This window comes from Rhea americana, unplaced genomic scaffold (genome assembly GCF_003343005.1).
Source record: "Rhea americana isolate MKP2758 unplaced genomic scaffold, rheAme1 scaffold_93, whole genome shotgun sequence".
In the NCBI taxonomy this organism is placed as follows: domain Eukaryota; kingdom Metazoa; phylum Chordata; class Aves; order Rheiformes; family Rheidae; genus Rhea; species Rhea americana.
In genome coordinates, this window is record NW_028187122.1 from 506580 (window position 1) to 518371 (window position 11792).

The 11792-nt window shown below is 43.6% G+C and overlaps 1 protein-coding gene across 1 annotated transcript; it reads right to left on the bottom strand.

Annotated features, from left to right (window-relative positions):
- Window positions 1–1752: 1752 nt before the first annotated feature.
- HIF1AN (hypoxia inducible factor 1 subunit alpha inhibitor) lies at window positions 1753–11681 on the bottom strand. The gene is made up of 8 exons (XM_085324740.1): window positions 11475–11681; window positions 10146–10396; window positions 8643–8791; window positions 6748–6893; window positions 6115–6221; window positions 5759–5822; window positions 5404–5514; window positions 1753–4208 (listed from the first exon to the last, which is right to left on the bottom strand). Exons 1-8 carry the CDS (start codon window positions 11637–11639, stop codon window positions 4164–4166), a joined length of 1038 nt encoding a protein of 345 aa, XP_085180866.1. The 5' UTR covers window positions 11640–11681; the 3' UTR covers window positions 1753–4163.
- Window positions 11682–11792: the final 111 nt, after the last annotated feature.

The following is an 11792-nucleotide window of genomic DNA, read 5'->3' on the forward strand; positions in this document are numbered from 1 at the left end:
TACTTCCGCTCCCTCCCCCCACAATTAGTCCTCCATTTGCAACAAATATTTGACTTGGTGAGGCAGTAATTAGAACTTACTTTGCATGTGTTCGTCACAGTAGCAGCATCTCCTCCTTTTTCCTTGTCCAGGAACTCATTCTCCACAGCACAAATGCAGAAAAATGCGTATGGAAGACTGACTTCAGAACTTGCCAGGATACAGTCAGAAGAGTTGCTTCAGGACCGAAGATGGAGACCATAAAACAAAGTGCCAGGAGGGAAGCTTAGAGGAAAGCACTATGAAAAACCATGCCAGGGCAGTAGTTCCAGCTCCAGTTGCTGCTCCACTTTCAGAGGAGGGAGAGCAGCATTATTTGACTGTGCATCAACACTAAAGCCCATTAAGAGATTGTCAAGACCCTGAGCACACCCTCCCCCTTCTAGGGCTTTGGTTGGCCATGTTAAGGAGTAATCAGCAGTGTTCAAGCTCAGCTTGCTCATTGGTAAGAGGTGCCATAAAACAAAAGAAGCCTCAGTCTGCGCTTACCCCTCCTTTTCTTGGGAACTGCTTTTAAGTTGAGGCTCTACTTCTTCCTTCAAGCACCTCTGAAGTACTAGAGGCCAAAAGAGGGGAGAAAAACAGCATCTTATGTTCTTTCCAGAGGAAAGCTCTGTCAGCTAGGATCTACATGGATTAACAGAATGTCTCTCCTCCTTGGAAGGATCCTACTTGTCTAAGAATAGGGGAAGCAAAAGAAAACCTTCAGAGTCTTACTCGGTTTTCAAACGACATTTCTCATACCTTAGCTTCCTCTGTTCCTCTGCACTCCCTGAGACATTTCTAAGCTTTATGGTACCATTAATTCATGTTACCCAAGAGGCATGTGGACAATACCGGCTACAGGATCAGACATACTGGATAGAGAACACTATTCAGTAAACAAACAACAACTGTGTGTTCAAAGAGACGATGATCCCAACAGGCACAGCATGGACGGATGAATGTCCATGGCCACAGAAGACATATCCACTTGCCTTTCCTACTTTCTCCATATCCGTATTGTCCCTTCAAGGGTGTGAGGAAAGAATGCCAGTTGTGGGACTTCAGTATCAAGACAGCTGTTTGACACACATATGCCCCCAACACCTCTATCCTCTATTCAACTCTCCCCCATAATACACATTAGAGACTTGTTCAGATTAAGCCAGCAATGTTGCAATGATGGTTAGATGTCAAAGGCCTATACGGCTAATATTATTGTAAAATAATTTATGTTTTAAAAAGTAGAGAGGACTCCACCACCCAAGGCTGTCAACACAACAGAGGTACAGAGGAAGCCTCCCACCAAAATCACCTTGTCCAAAGTGTGAATCAGATAAAGGACCAAGAGAAGGACAAGATATCCCAAAGGAGAAGCAACTGACACAATTCATTAGACTTCATGGCGTAGTTTGCTCTGTGAGTCAGTGACCAAAGCATAAATTTCCCACTCAGGCCAGCAGGGAAGAGAATTTGTTCATACTTGACAGAGTTCAAGGATACAATCTTATTCCCAGCTCTGCTCTCAGGCTTATGGAAATGGTCAAGGGAAGGTGGTGCAAACACACAGTAACAGAGTTAGCAATGTTATTTTAAAGGCAGCTCTAGAGATCACAAGCCTCCACTAGTGAAGAATACAAGCAGAGTTATTAGAAAGACTAAACAGTAACTTCAGACTGACATCTTAAAAAGCAGTCCTACATAGACACTCACAGAATAAGAGCCGCACACTTCTGTTGTTCAACATTGGTTGTATTTAAGAACTACACTTCAGAAGGTACCGTGTGTTTTTCACACCCCACCCCCTGCACACACACACCCCTAGCATAGAACACACACAGCTTCCCAATACCATGGCAAGGGGCATTGAAAGCACAAGGTGAAAAAGGAAGGGGGGAGTCAGTCCATCAGTGCATTGTAAATGAGCTTTCACAAAGTCAAGTGCAGCAAAAACTGTTCAGACACTTAAAAAGTTAGACCTTTGGCAAATAAAGAAAAAAAATCCTTAAGTTCCACATGTACCATTCTCTCTCCACAAGGGATGTGAACTCTCACCCTGAGCTTCAAGAATTGATGGTGCCTAACTAGTACTTGAATCTACCATGTGCTAAATCAATAGCACGAAGCTGGGATTTCACTTGGAACATTGGCAGATGGCTACGCATGTGCCCTAGATTCCTGGGAAGGCCTTGTTTTGGCCAGAATCAGTAGCGTGGCTTTCTTCCCCACCTGTCCAAAGGTGGAGTATTGATAAGCATCCAGCTGAGTGACCTTTGTTTGAATTTAACCAGAGCTCTGGATTGTCTGCAACAAGTAACATAGCAATCAGGCTACTCAGTGACATGGACATACTTTGTAACAAGGGCCCTACAGCTGCCAATACACTTAATTTTTTTATTTCTGACCTGTAAAGCAGCCACAGAACAAGTCCCTGGGACTTCTCATTAGAGAAGTCTTCCACCTTTCTACAAGAGAAGCTCACAGCAAGTGGTACATGAGCTGTCTCAGCACAAGATGGGACCTGAAGCTAAAGATATAGAGTGCTTCCTCAGCAGTGTCTTCTCAACACATTTACCAGAAACCCATGTCAGAACAAGCCCTGAAGAAAAAAAGGAGAAAGCACTGGAAGTCTCAACTGAACAATCTCCCACTACTCTCTGGGATGAGTTAGATGGGTCATGAAACAGCTTCTCTTACCTGTAGCTCCTGGGACTCGTTACAACCGCACCAAATACACAACTCCTTTGCTCCACCCCACAAACCAGGAACAGCAAGGCAGTGCACAGTAGGGGAAAAAAAAGCCAGCCTCCATCTGAGCCTTACTTAGGCTTTTGCATGGAAGAGGTGGAAGAAAGCATAAACAATTTTTCAGGGTTACTGCTGAGGTCTCTAAACAGAGGCTCCCCTGGCTCTTGTGCCCTGTTTTTTGTTGCTTCCTGGCCTGCTATGTTAAATCCCAGGACACAGAAAGGATGACTACAAACTTAACCACATTTAAACAGAAAGCCCTGACCTCTTTCACATGACTGTACAAGGAAGGGAACCACACACTGGCATGAATTAAACTGATGGACAGGAGCCATACAACATCACACAAACATGCGCATTTGTGCGCAGCCACACACACCCGAGTTCTTGCAGTTTCAGTAAAAAGGGCACTTCCCATGTTAGTCCAAAGAGCTGGCACCCCCTGGTGGGGAGAAGGGAGGCTTTGTACCTATCTGACAGGGCATTTTGACCTTCTAAAAGAAATTCTCCAGAGACGCTGAGCGAAAATGTAGCTTAAACATCCAAAACTTGATGAATGCCCTGGCATTTATGCATATCCCTTCATAATGCTACATACCCTTTTAACCATACTGCAACTTCAAAATAGAAGGAGAGAAGCTTTCACTCTGCAGAGAAAGCTGCTGTCGGAAGGAAGAAGGTTTATCTATATTCCTACAACACAGACGTCATTTGGACAGCATAGGATTCGGTGCTCACATACCAGATGAATTCACTCTGATCTTTCTACTCAGCATCAAAGTCCCAAGCATAAACGTCTTGAGTTGAAGGAAATGAATCATTTGTCCAGTTGCTCTTCACACACAGGCCATCACATGTTCATTCCCACTATACAAAAAGGTGTCAGAATTGAGCATGGACAGGTTCTCTAACAGAGGACTGAAATCTAACATTTCTCATCTTATATCCACTGCAGGCACCAACACATAAACCTAGCCAGGGAGCCCAGGCCCCAGGAGGTTGAGGAAACAAGACCACTCCTGGTTCTCCTCCAAGTTCTTCTTCAAATGCCTGAAAATCCTTAAGCAATATTTCTGAGTGCCAGAAGCCATGCTCCTCATTGTGGCAAACCAGGCAGAGGGAGGGAAAAAACCCAACAAATTAGTGAGCATGAATCCAGCTTCCAATAAGTGCAGACTCTTTCTTAGGAGGTTCAATTAGATGAGAGTGGAGGATGGATGGGGTACTAATGGTTCTGCAGTTCCAGTAGCCCCCTTTATTGTAGTGGGGCAGGGACAAGGATGGGCCAGAAAACCCATCAGTCTGTTAAGTGCTGCGTGCAATACTAGCGCTCAGTATCTTCCATTGCTTGTGAACAAAGCAGCTCCAACATCAGTCACCTGGGCAGCCAGCCATTAGTCATACCGTCCCTTAATCATCATATTCAACAAGGGACCCACCTGTTCAAAGCAAAGACAGATTGTTAGCCAGGATAGGTATACAGAAGTGGCAGCTGCACATCCAGCTCCCTCCCCTTCATAGCAACTTATGAGCTGAGGAGCTCAGGGCAGAGGATCAACACATAGACTGAGCCTACAACGAATCAATTCCAAAGCATCTTTTGAATTAAAATACTGGGATACCCCACAGCACATCGTCAAACACCCTACCACAGTGACAGGAGTTAACAAAGATTTTCAGCCGACACCTAATTTGGATTGTCACCAAAGAATCCCACTTGCAATTGGTTGAAACTTTTTAATTTCTCATCACAGATTTGTGCTTTCTCATGAGGTGCAACCAAAACCAGTCAATAATCATCAGGAGCTGCTTTTTGCAGGGCAGAGAAGGGAATGCTCTCAGCCTCTTTATTCTGTCTGTTCCTTGTGGTCACTTGAAAGAAAGTCTAGAACTGAAACATTTGCTAAGGTTTTGTTTTCAGGCAAGAATACTCCTATTTCTCAGCATTGCCCGATCACCAAGAGAAGAACTTCAGCATGCCATGGCATATGATCCCAGGGGAAGAAGCCTGATCTCACATGGGTATGCTGAAAAGCGTTGCTGCACAGTGATAAGGCTTACAGAATACAAAAACACTTCTATTCACATTCAGTATTTCCACTTTCATATCAACCGATCTTCAAAAATCATACCCTTTGTACTTCAATCTGCTGTTACTTAACTTACCAGTGGTTAAAGTTGCAACAAAATTCAGACAAGGCTGGGACAGGTGGTGAGGAGGAAACACACGGCTTAATAGAAGAGACCACTCAGATGTCAGAGATTTGTGTTCAAGAGATAGAACACTTTCATCACTTTGACAAATACTGGGTATCTATTTCTCTTATGACTGCACTGAAGGATTATTAGAGTTTGGGAGCAACACTTTTTCGTGGCAGTGCCCAGAGCTAAAGTAAACCACCCAAGTAGAAGAACAATTATTCCCTTGTTTGTAGTGATCCTCTCCAGGATCATAATTTAAGGAACTTGCCTTTTGTAGCCGAAGGGCATTCTGAAAACAGAGTATAAAGAACAGTTCAAAGTAATAACACAATTGCTTTCTCCCACTCCACACTGACATCTGCAGAGCCAAGCTGGCATCTTGACTTTTGTACTAACCCATAACTATTTCAACAACTTGATTCTCTTTCATACCTCTTGTGGATTTCCAAGGGCCTCTCCCAACATCTTCTCAATGTTCCTCATTATTGCCACTTTCTGATGAGCCTTTAATGGATATTCAATTCTCTTTGGGGTAGGGGCACCCTGAAATACAAAAAATAGCTCCTTGCATGCTTAGTGAATTAGCAGATTATTCCACTCTCTCCCAGCTCTTCATTCACAACATAAAAGGGAGAAAGCAGCTTTCAGCTTATGAAAAGCCATAAGGCATAGGATTTGGTGTATTGAAGTTCTCGCATTGACAGCGCCTGCCAACACACCTCCACCTGAAAAAAAAATCCTCCGGCATAGAGCTATCCAAGATGCATAGAAGGGTGCATATACTCACCTTGTACCAGAAGTTCACAGTGATGGTAATCCCCCCATTCAGCAGAGACTCTATGTGGTGCCACCTGCACAGAAACCACACAAGACAACAAACAATTGCTATAGCCCATGGTGAAATACCTTGAAGAAAATAGTTCAGACTGCACTAGAGAGGCCTTGACCTATACCCCTATCACGAAGAGAAAGGGGCAATAATGTAGTGCCAGAGAGAATTATCACTTCCATTTTACCAAGTTATTATGGCAAATGCTATCCTGCTGGGAAAGTCAAAATAATATGCTTAAAAGTCAGCCCAAAACTTTAAACATAAAACCCTTTAAACTTCTGCTTGCTGGTCACTGTGCACATCCTTCTTACCAGTACATAGGTATGTAGAGCACATCACCTGGACCCACCACTGTTTCATAACCTACAACACTCCGAAAGTTTGGAAACTTCTCGTAGTCAGGATTGTCAAAGTCCACCTAACGCAAGGAAAAATAAGAAACTAAACTCAGAATAATTTCCTGCAATGACAGCCCTCATTATTGGCTTTCAATATCAAATCCTCCTGATAATCTTACTATATAGCTTTCCTATTCCCATTAGCGCCTAACTCCGAAGTGAGGTCCTGCAGTACCCCCAAAGCACCACCTACTCAAACAGGCGTCCTGAAACTTATCTTCAAACAGTTTGTCCTCCACCAAGTGAACAATGACATAGAACAGAGGAAGAAGTAACACCAGTCTAGCCACACTGTCAGTAGTAGATGCTTATAATCGTAGCACTTGCAAGTCAGGATTCAAAACCTTTTGGACTAGAACAAACAGAAGGACTGCCAGTCCTTCCAGTCATTCTCAACATGTTCATCAGTAAACAGATCTGAACACAGGTGTTGCAAAGGATCAGAAAGTGGTATGTAGCTAATTTCTGTGCAGCTTCCTCCCACCTAGCATTTTTCACAAATGCCTCTTTCCAGCATGGTGAAGAGAACAGATCTGCTCCTCTCACCTGACTCTGCCTGTCACATGGATGGTGCACAGGGTAAGGGTAGAGGCACTCAAACTGATCAGGAGGGAACAAGATGCATCTCTTGTAGCCCTTAATCTGAGCGAAGAAGTTCTGCTGCTCATCATAATGAGCTGGTGTCACATTCCCTGCATAGAGAAAAGGCTGATAATCAAAACAAGACATCCTCACAGATATTTAAGAAAGTTACAAACAAGATGTATTCCTTGCTAGAGCAAGGACAGTAAATTCACTTCCACATACAGAGAAAACTAAACAAGGAAAACATTACATGTCACAAATTGATCATTATATCAGTCAGCCTTTACTATAGCATTTGCTGCCCTGCTTAACAATTTCCACTCTAAATTCATATTCAGCAACTTATGCTCTGCAGAATTAGGATTTCCAGCTTGTCTCCACAAACAGCAGATGGTGACTGCTGATGGGAAGCATTTTCAGAAAACTACTCTGTTTAGTTAACAAATTGGGGAATGGACTTTCACAGAATATTATTAGTCTAGAGAAAGGGAGCCCTATAGATTGATTTTGAAAAAAAGTCAATTGTGCAAGAAAAAAGTAAACAAATCTTGTCATTGGGATTTCATAATACAATTGCCCCTCCAGGGACTGATTAACAGTTACCAAGCCTGACTGCCACCACTGAATCTTAAATACAATCAAATTTTAAAAACACAGTGGGTCATTTTGTACCCCTCGTAACTATTTTTAAGGTTGTTTTGACAATTGAGGTATTACTGTTTCAGCTTGTTTTTATATATTTTTTACTACAGAGAATTAAGATTGGAGAGAGTTAAGATAACAGCTAGCCCTACAACTTCATTAAAAAGATCATGCAACCAGATGCTTCCACAGAGACATTCATTTCTTCTAGCACAACCTGGTCCAAACAAATTCTTTGGTTCTTGTGACTAGAATTCTAGCCAATCATATTATGACCCACAGAGAAGTGTTAGTATAGTGCTTTTTTGAGAGTCTCTTCTCTCAGCTAGTAAAATATATGGCCAAGAAACTACTTTGAGTAGAGAACTACTTTCTGCAAGGTAGCAAAAATTTGTAGCCAGAAGCGAAAAGCCATGAATGGCAAAATAATTGGACATACAAATGCAATGGCCACTTCAAACACAGACTGGCCTATGTCACAAACCTGTATATGCCTTGCCCAGTTACCAGGACTAGAGACTTGCACTTTCTACTAGTACACTCTCCTTGCGGGCACTGCAGTAGTACCTATTTTCTAGTGCATTTGCCTATGAATCAATCTCCACGTTGATATGGAATTCCACTCCCTTCAGATACTTTATGGTTCACCTGTCTTGAAATTCCCCAGTATCTTCTAACTTTGCAAGATGAAATTTAGGTCTTGAAAAACAGTTCCTCCTGACAGTGTAACAATTCAAACGGGAGTAAATGGTTCACAAACTAATTAACATTTCCTCTTGTAAAGGACATCTCTTTAGGACAGAGATTGGACACTGCTAAGAAAAGCCCATAGAGCTAGCTTCGCTCAGCTTGCAAACCCTTAGGCTCTCAGCACTTTAAATCTACAGTATCTGAAGCATTAAAATAATGAACAAGGATCCATCTCAGAATACGATTAGTGATCATTGATAACACAGCCCTAACACTATCAAACGATCCTTTTCATAAGAGCTGATCTCCAGGCACTCACAGAAAGCAGGCTATCCTTATCTTTCTATATGATCCAATTTAAGTTGTGACAATAATTCCCTCCCAAACCAAAGCTTTGTACTGCTTGCTCTGAAGGAACCATTAGAAATTAGCGTAAAATTAATTTGAAAGACTCTGGAACTGAAATGCAGATTTGCCGACCAAATCTTCTTCCTTTTTTTCTCCATTCAGAGGAAGTTGCTTACCTTCCATGCCAATAAGCAGCAAGTTAGAAGTCAATTGACCCCAGCCACGTTTCCCTTGCTGCTTGTTAATCCAGTTCCAGTTGAAGCCAAGAAAATCCACTACAATCTTCCTTCCAACAGTGTCATTCAGGGTTTGCTGCAGGTATAACCTATATTTCCCCAGAGACAAGCAGAGAGCAACTATTAAGCTTCTATACAAATACAAAAGCACCTCTTTGCTCACCTTCAAAAAGACACTTCCTTGCTCCTGTATATACGTACCCCTTCTACAGAGACATGAAACATTTAAAAACAGAAGGTTTCATTTACAGGAAGCAGTGAAAAAACTATCCTCCTCTAAACAGTATCAAGATCTAACTTTTAGGGATGCAGTTTTATCACCACCCATTACAAATACTCATGGAAGGAAACAGCTTCAATCCCCCCCCCAACTTTGCCAAAAGACTTCCTAGTACAGAACACAGCCCTGCTGCAACAATCACAGGGGAAAAGCTATAGACTTGTACAGTAAGAACAATCCCCAACCAAGCAGGATGAGGAAACCCTAAACAAATGAGTAACAATCAAATATCAAAAATACTCATGAATAACCCCTGGATTCATGCTTTAAGCCATTTGCCACACAAGTTACCTCTTTTACAGTGCAGAAGGGCAGAAGAGTGCACAGGAAACCCAGCACTTCTCAGTATTGAGTTATCTTAAAGCCACACATACGTTTAGACATAGGGGATCAAAGAAAACAAACTTCCATATTAACAATCTCAGTATTAAAAACTATCATCTGCAACGCTGGAAGGAAAAAACGTGTTTCTAAGCTCAAGGACTGGCTTCTTGCATCCAAAGCCGAGAAAAGCAAAAGTAAGAGGACTAGTGCACATGGACAACCACAGCTGCTTCAAATAATCATTTGTATGTCCTCCAAGAAAGCTACTGGGTAACTGACAAAAAATCAGAGGTTTAAGTACAGTTGCTAATAGGTATACTTCCATTAAAAAAAAAGAAAAAAGAAAGGAAGCTCCTCTCACTAATTTAGTCATCTAGGTCAACATCATAAACACATACACAGAGCACATATGCCATTCTTCCTCATCTTTCTGAGGAAAGGTTAACAGCAACTACCTCAGCATTCTGTAAGATGTCTGAGTGCCACTGCCTGTGCCTTTTCATCAGCTAACTAAGCTCCTTTTACCAATATCACAGCCTGGCAAAATAAAGTGACAGTTAGGGCCTTCTCTATCCACCTCCTGCTATATACAAAAGGAGAAAAAAAAAACATCTCTTCAGACAGACAATTTAAACAGTTTGATTAACTAAGGGTGCGACTGTAACCTGGTAACAGTGTGCTGTGATAACATAGGTACCGTGAACTAATAGTCCCAAAACAGAAAAAGCCTATGGAAAACAAAAAAAGTTCCAGAGCTTTTAATCATCAACAGTTACTTAAGTGAAACTTATCCTCTACTTAAAACCAGGTAAATGTAGAAATCCCCATGGACCGCTTACCTTTCACCGCTCCCTTTCTGTTGTATTTCTTTAAGTTTGTCCACAAACTCAGCAAACTTCATTTCTTCCCTGGTTGACTTGGGCTTGAAGTTCTTGAAATTGGCCATCTTCTTCTCGTCATAGTACAAAAACTTGTGTGTGCTGGCACTATACACTGAGAAGTCCCCATTACCAATGTTTTCCTGGAGATAGTCCAGGTCCCATTTCAGAGCAGGATAAACCAGATTCGTATCTGTCAGCACTACTGGCTCCTGGAGAGACACAGGAAGTTTATTGATTCAAAGACCTCTTGAACTTGAAAATGAACATATTCACTACTGCAACCACAAATTCTCTTATACAACTGGGAATTGACAAAGCAATAAAAAAAAAACTTGTCTAAGTAGAAAAACACGCAAACCATTAGTCTCAGGAAAGTGGTGATCTGCTCAAACAGCAAGTTCCTAGCACCAATAACATAATTTCACTATCTGCTTAGCTAATCTCTAACAGCAGAGATTAGACAAACATTAGCTGAAAACAGTTTTAAGTCTACTTGGTCCCTCCATGCAGCAGGGAGACAGTAGATTCCGTCTGCTTGCTTCCAGGCCCAGCTAAAAAAAGGCATAAATAATGGCAAAAAGATAGTCTTGAATCTGAAAAAAAAAGATACAGCACAAATCTTTTTCCCTGATAACATCACAGATAACTTCAAGATATCTAAAGAAGGAAGTTTTCTCCCTCTCTTCTACACCAAAAAAGAACTGCTACAGGAACAAAAGAGATTATCACTTGCCTCCTCAAACATAAATACTAAGCAACTCAGATGAGAACACCACCTGCTGTGTTTCCCAGCTGTTCACACACAAGTTCCCTTCTTACAGGTTTGCTTCCCAAAACCCTACTAATTTTACCAAAACTAGATTGAACTTGCCTTCCAGAACCAATATAAAAGTGGCTATCACAACGCAACCTGTTTGCATCTGCAGCTGCTCTCACTCGGAGAAAAATAAGCGTGAGCCCACAGTTTTATGCACCTTTGCCATGATTTACATCCCAAAACCAAGGCACTGAAAGACAACGTTTCCTGCAGATTTCACAACTCAACGTTGCGGCAGCGGAATGAAATGCTCACGGCACCGGACACCGGCGGCAGCCGTGCCCGCGCGGACAGGGAGCGCTGCGGGCTCAGCAGCGCAGCAGCCGGGGGAAAGGGCACCGGGACAGCACCGGGGCCAGCAAAGCCCTGCCCCGGCGGTGGCGGGCGCGCCCCGGCCCGGCGGGCAGGCCTCCCCCGCCAGTGCAGCCCCGGCGCCCCAGCCACCCCCGGGGCCGCGCCGCCCCCAGCACCTCATTCTCGATGAGTTCCTCGGCGCGGGGGTCGCTGTGGCTGAGCCGCGGGATGGGCCGCGTCTCGAAAGAGTAGCGGCGGAACTGGGACTCGCTCCAGCCGGGCCCCGCCACCGCCGGGCCCTCCCGGCACCCCGCCGCCGCGGAGGAAGAGGCCGCCGCCATCACCGCCTCCACCGGGAAACCCGGACCTGGAAGACCGGAAGCGGAAGTTACCCGCCCATTGTTACGCCGGAAGCGAAGGGAACAGGGGACGGGGGGGGGCACCATGGAGGCGGGCGGAGGGAGCGCCGCCGCCGCGCGCAGCGCCCCCTGGGG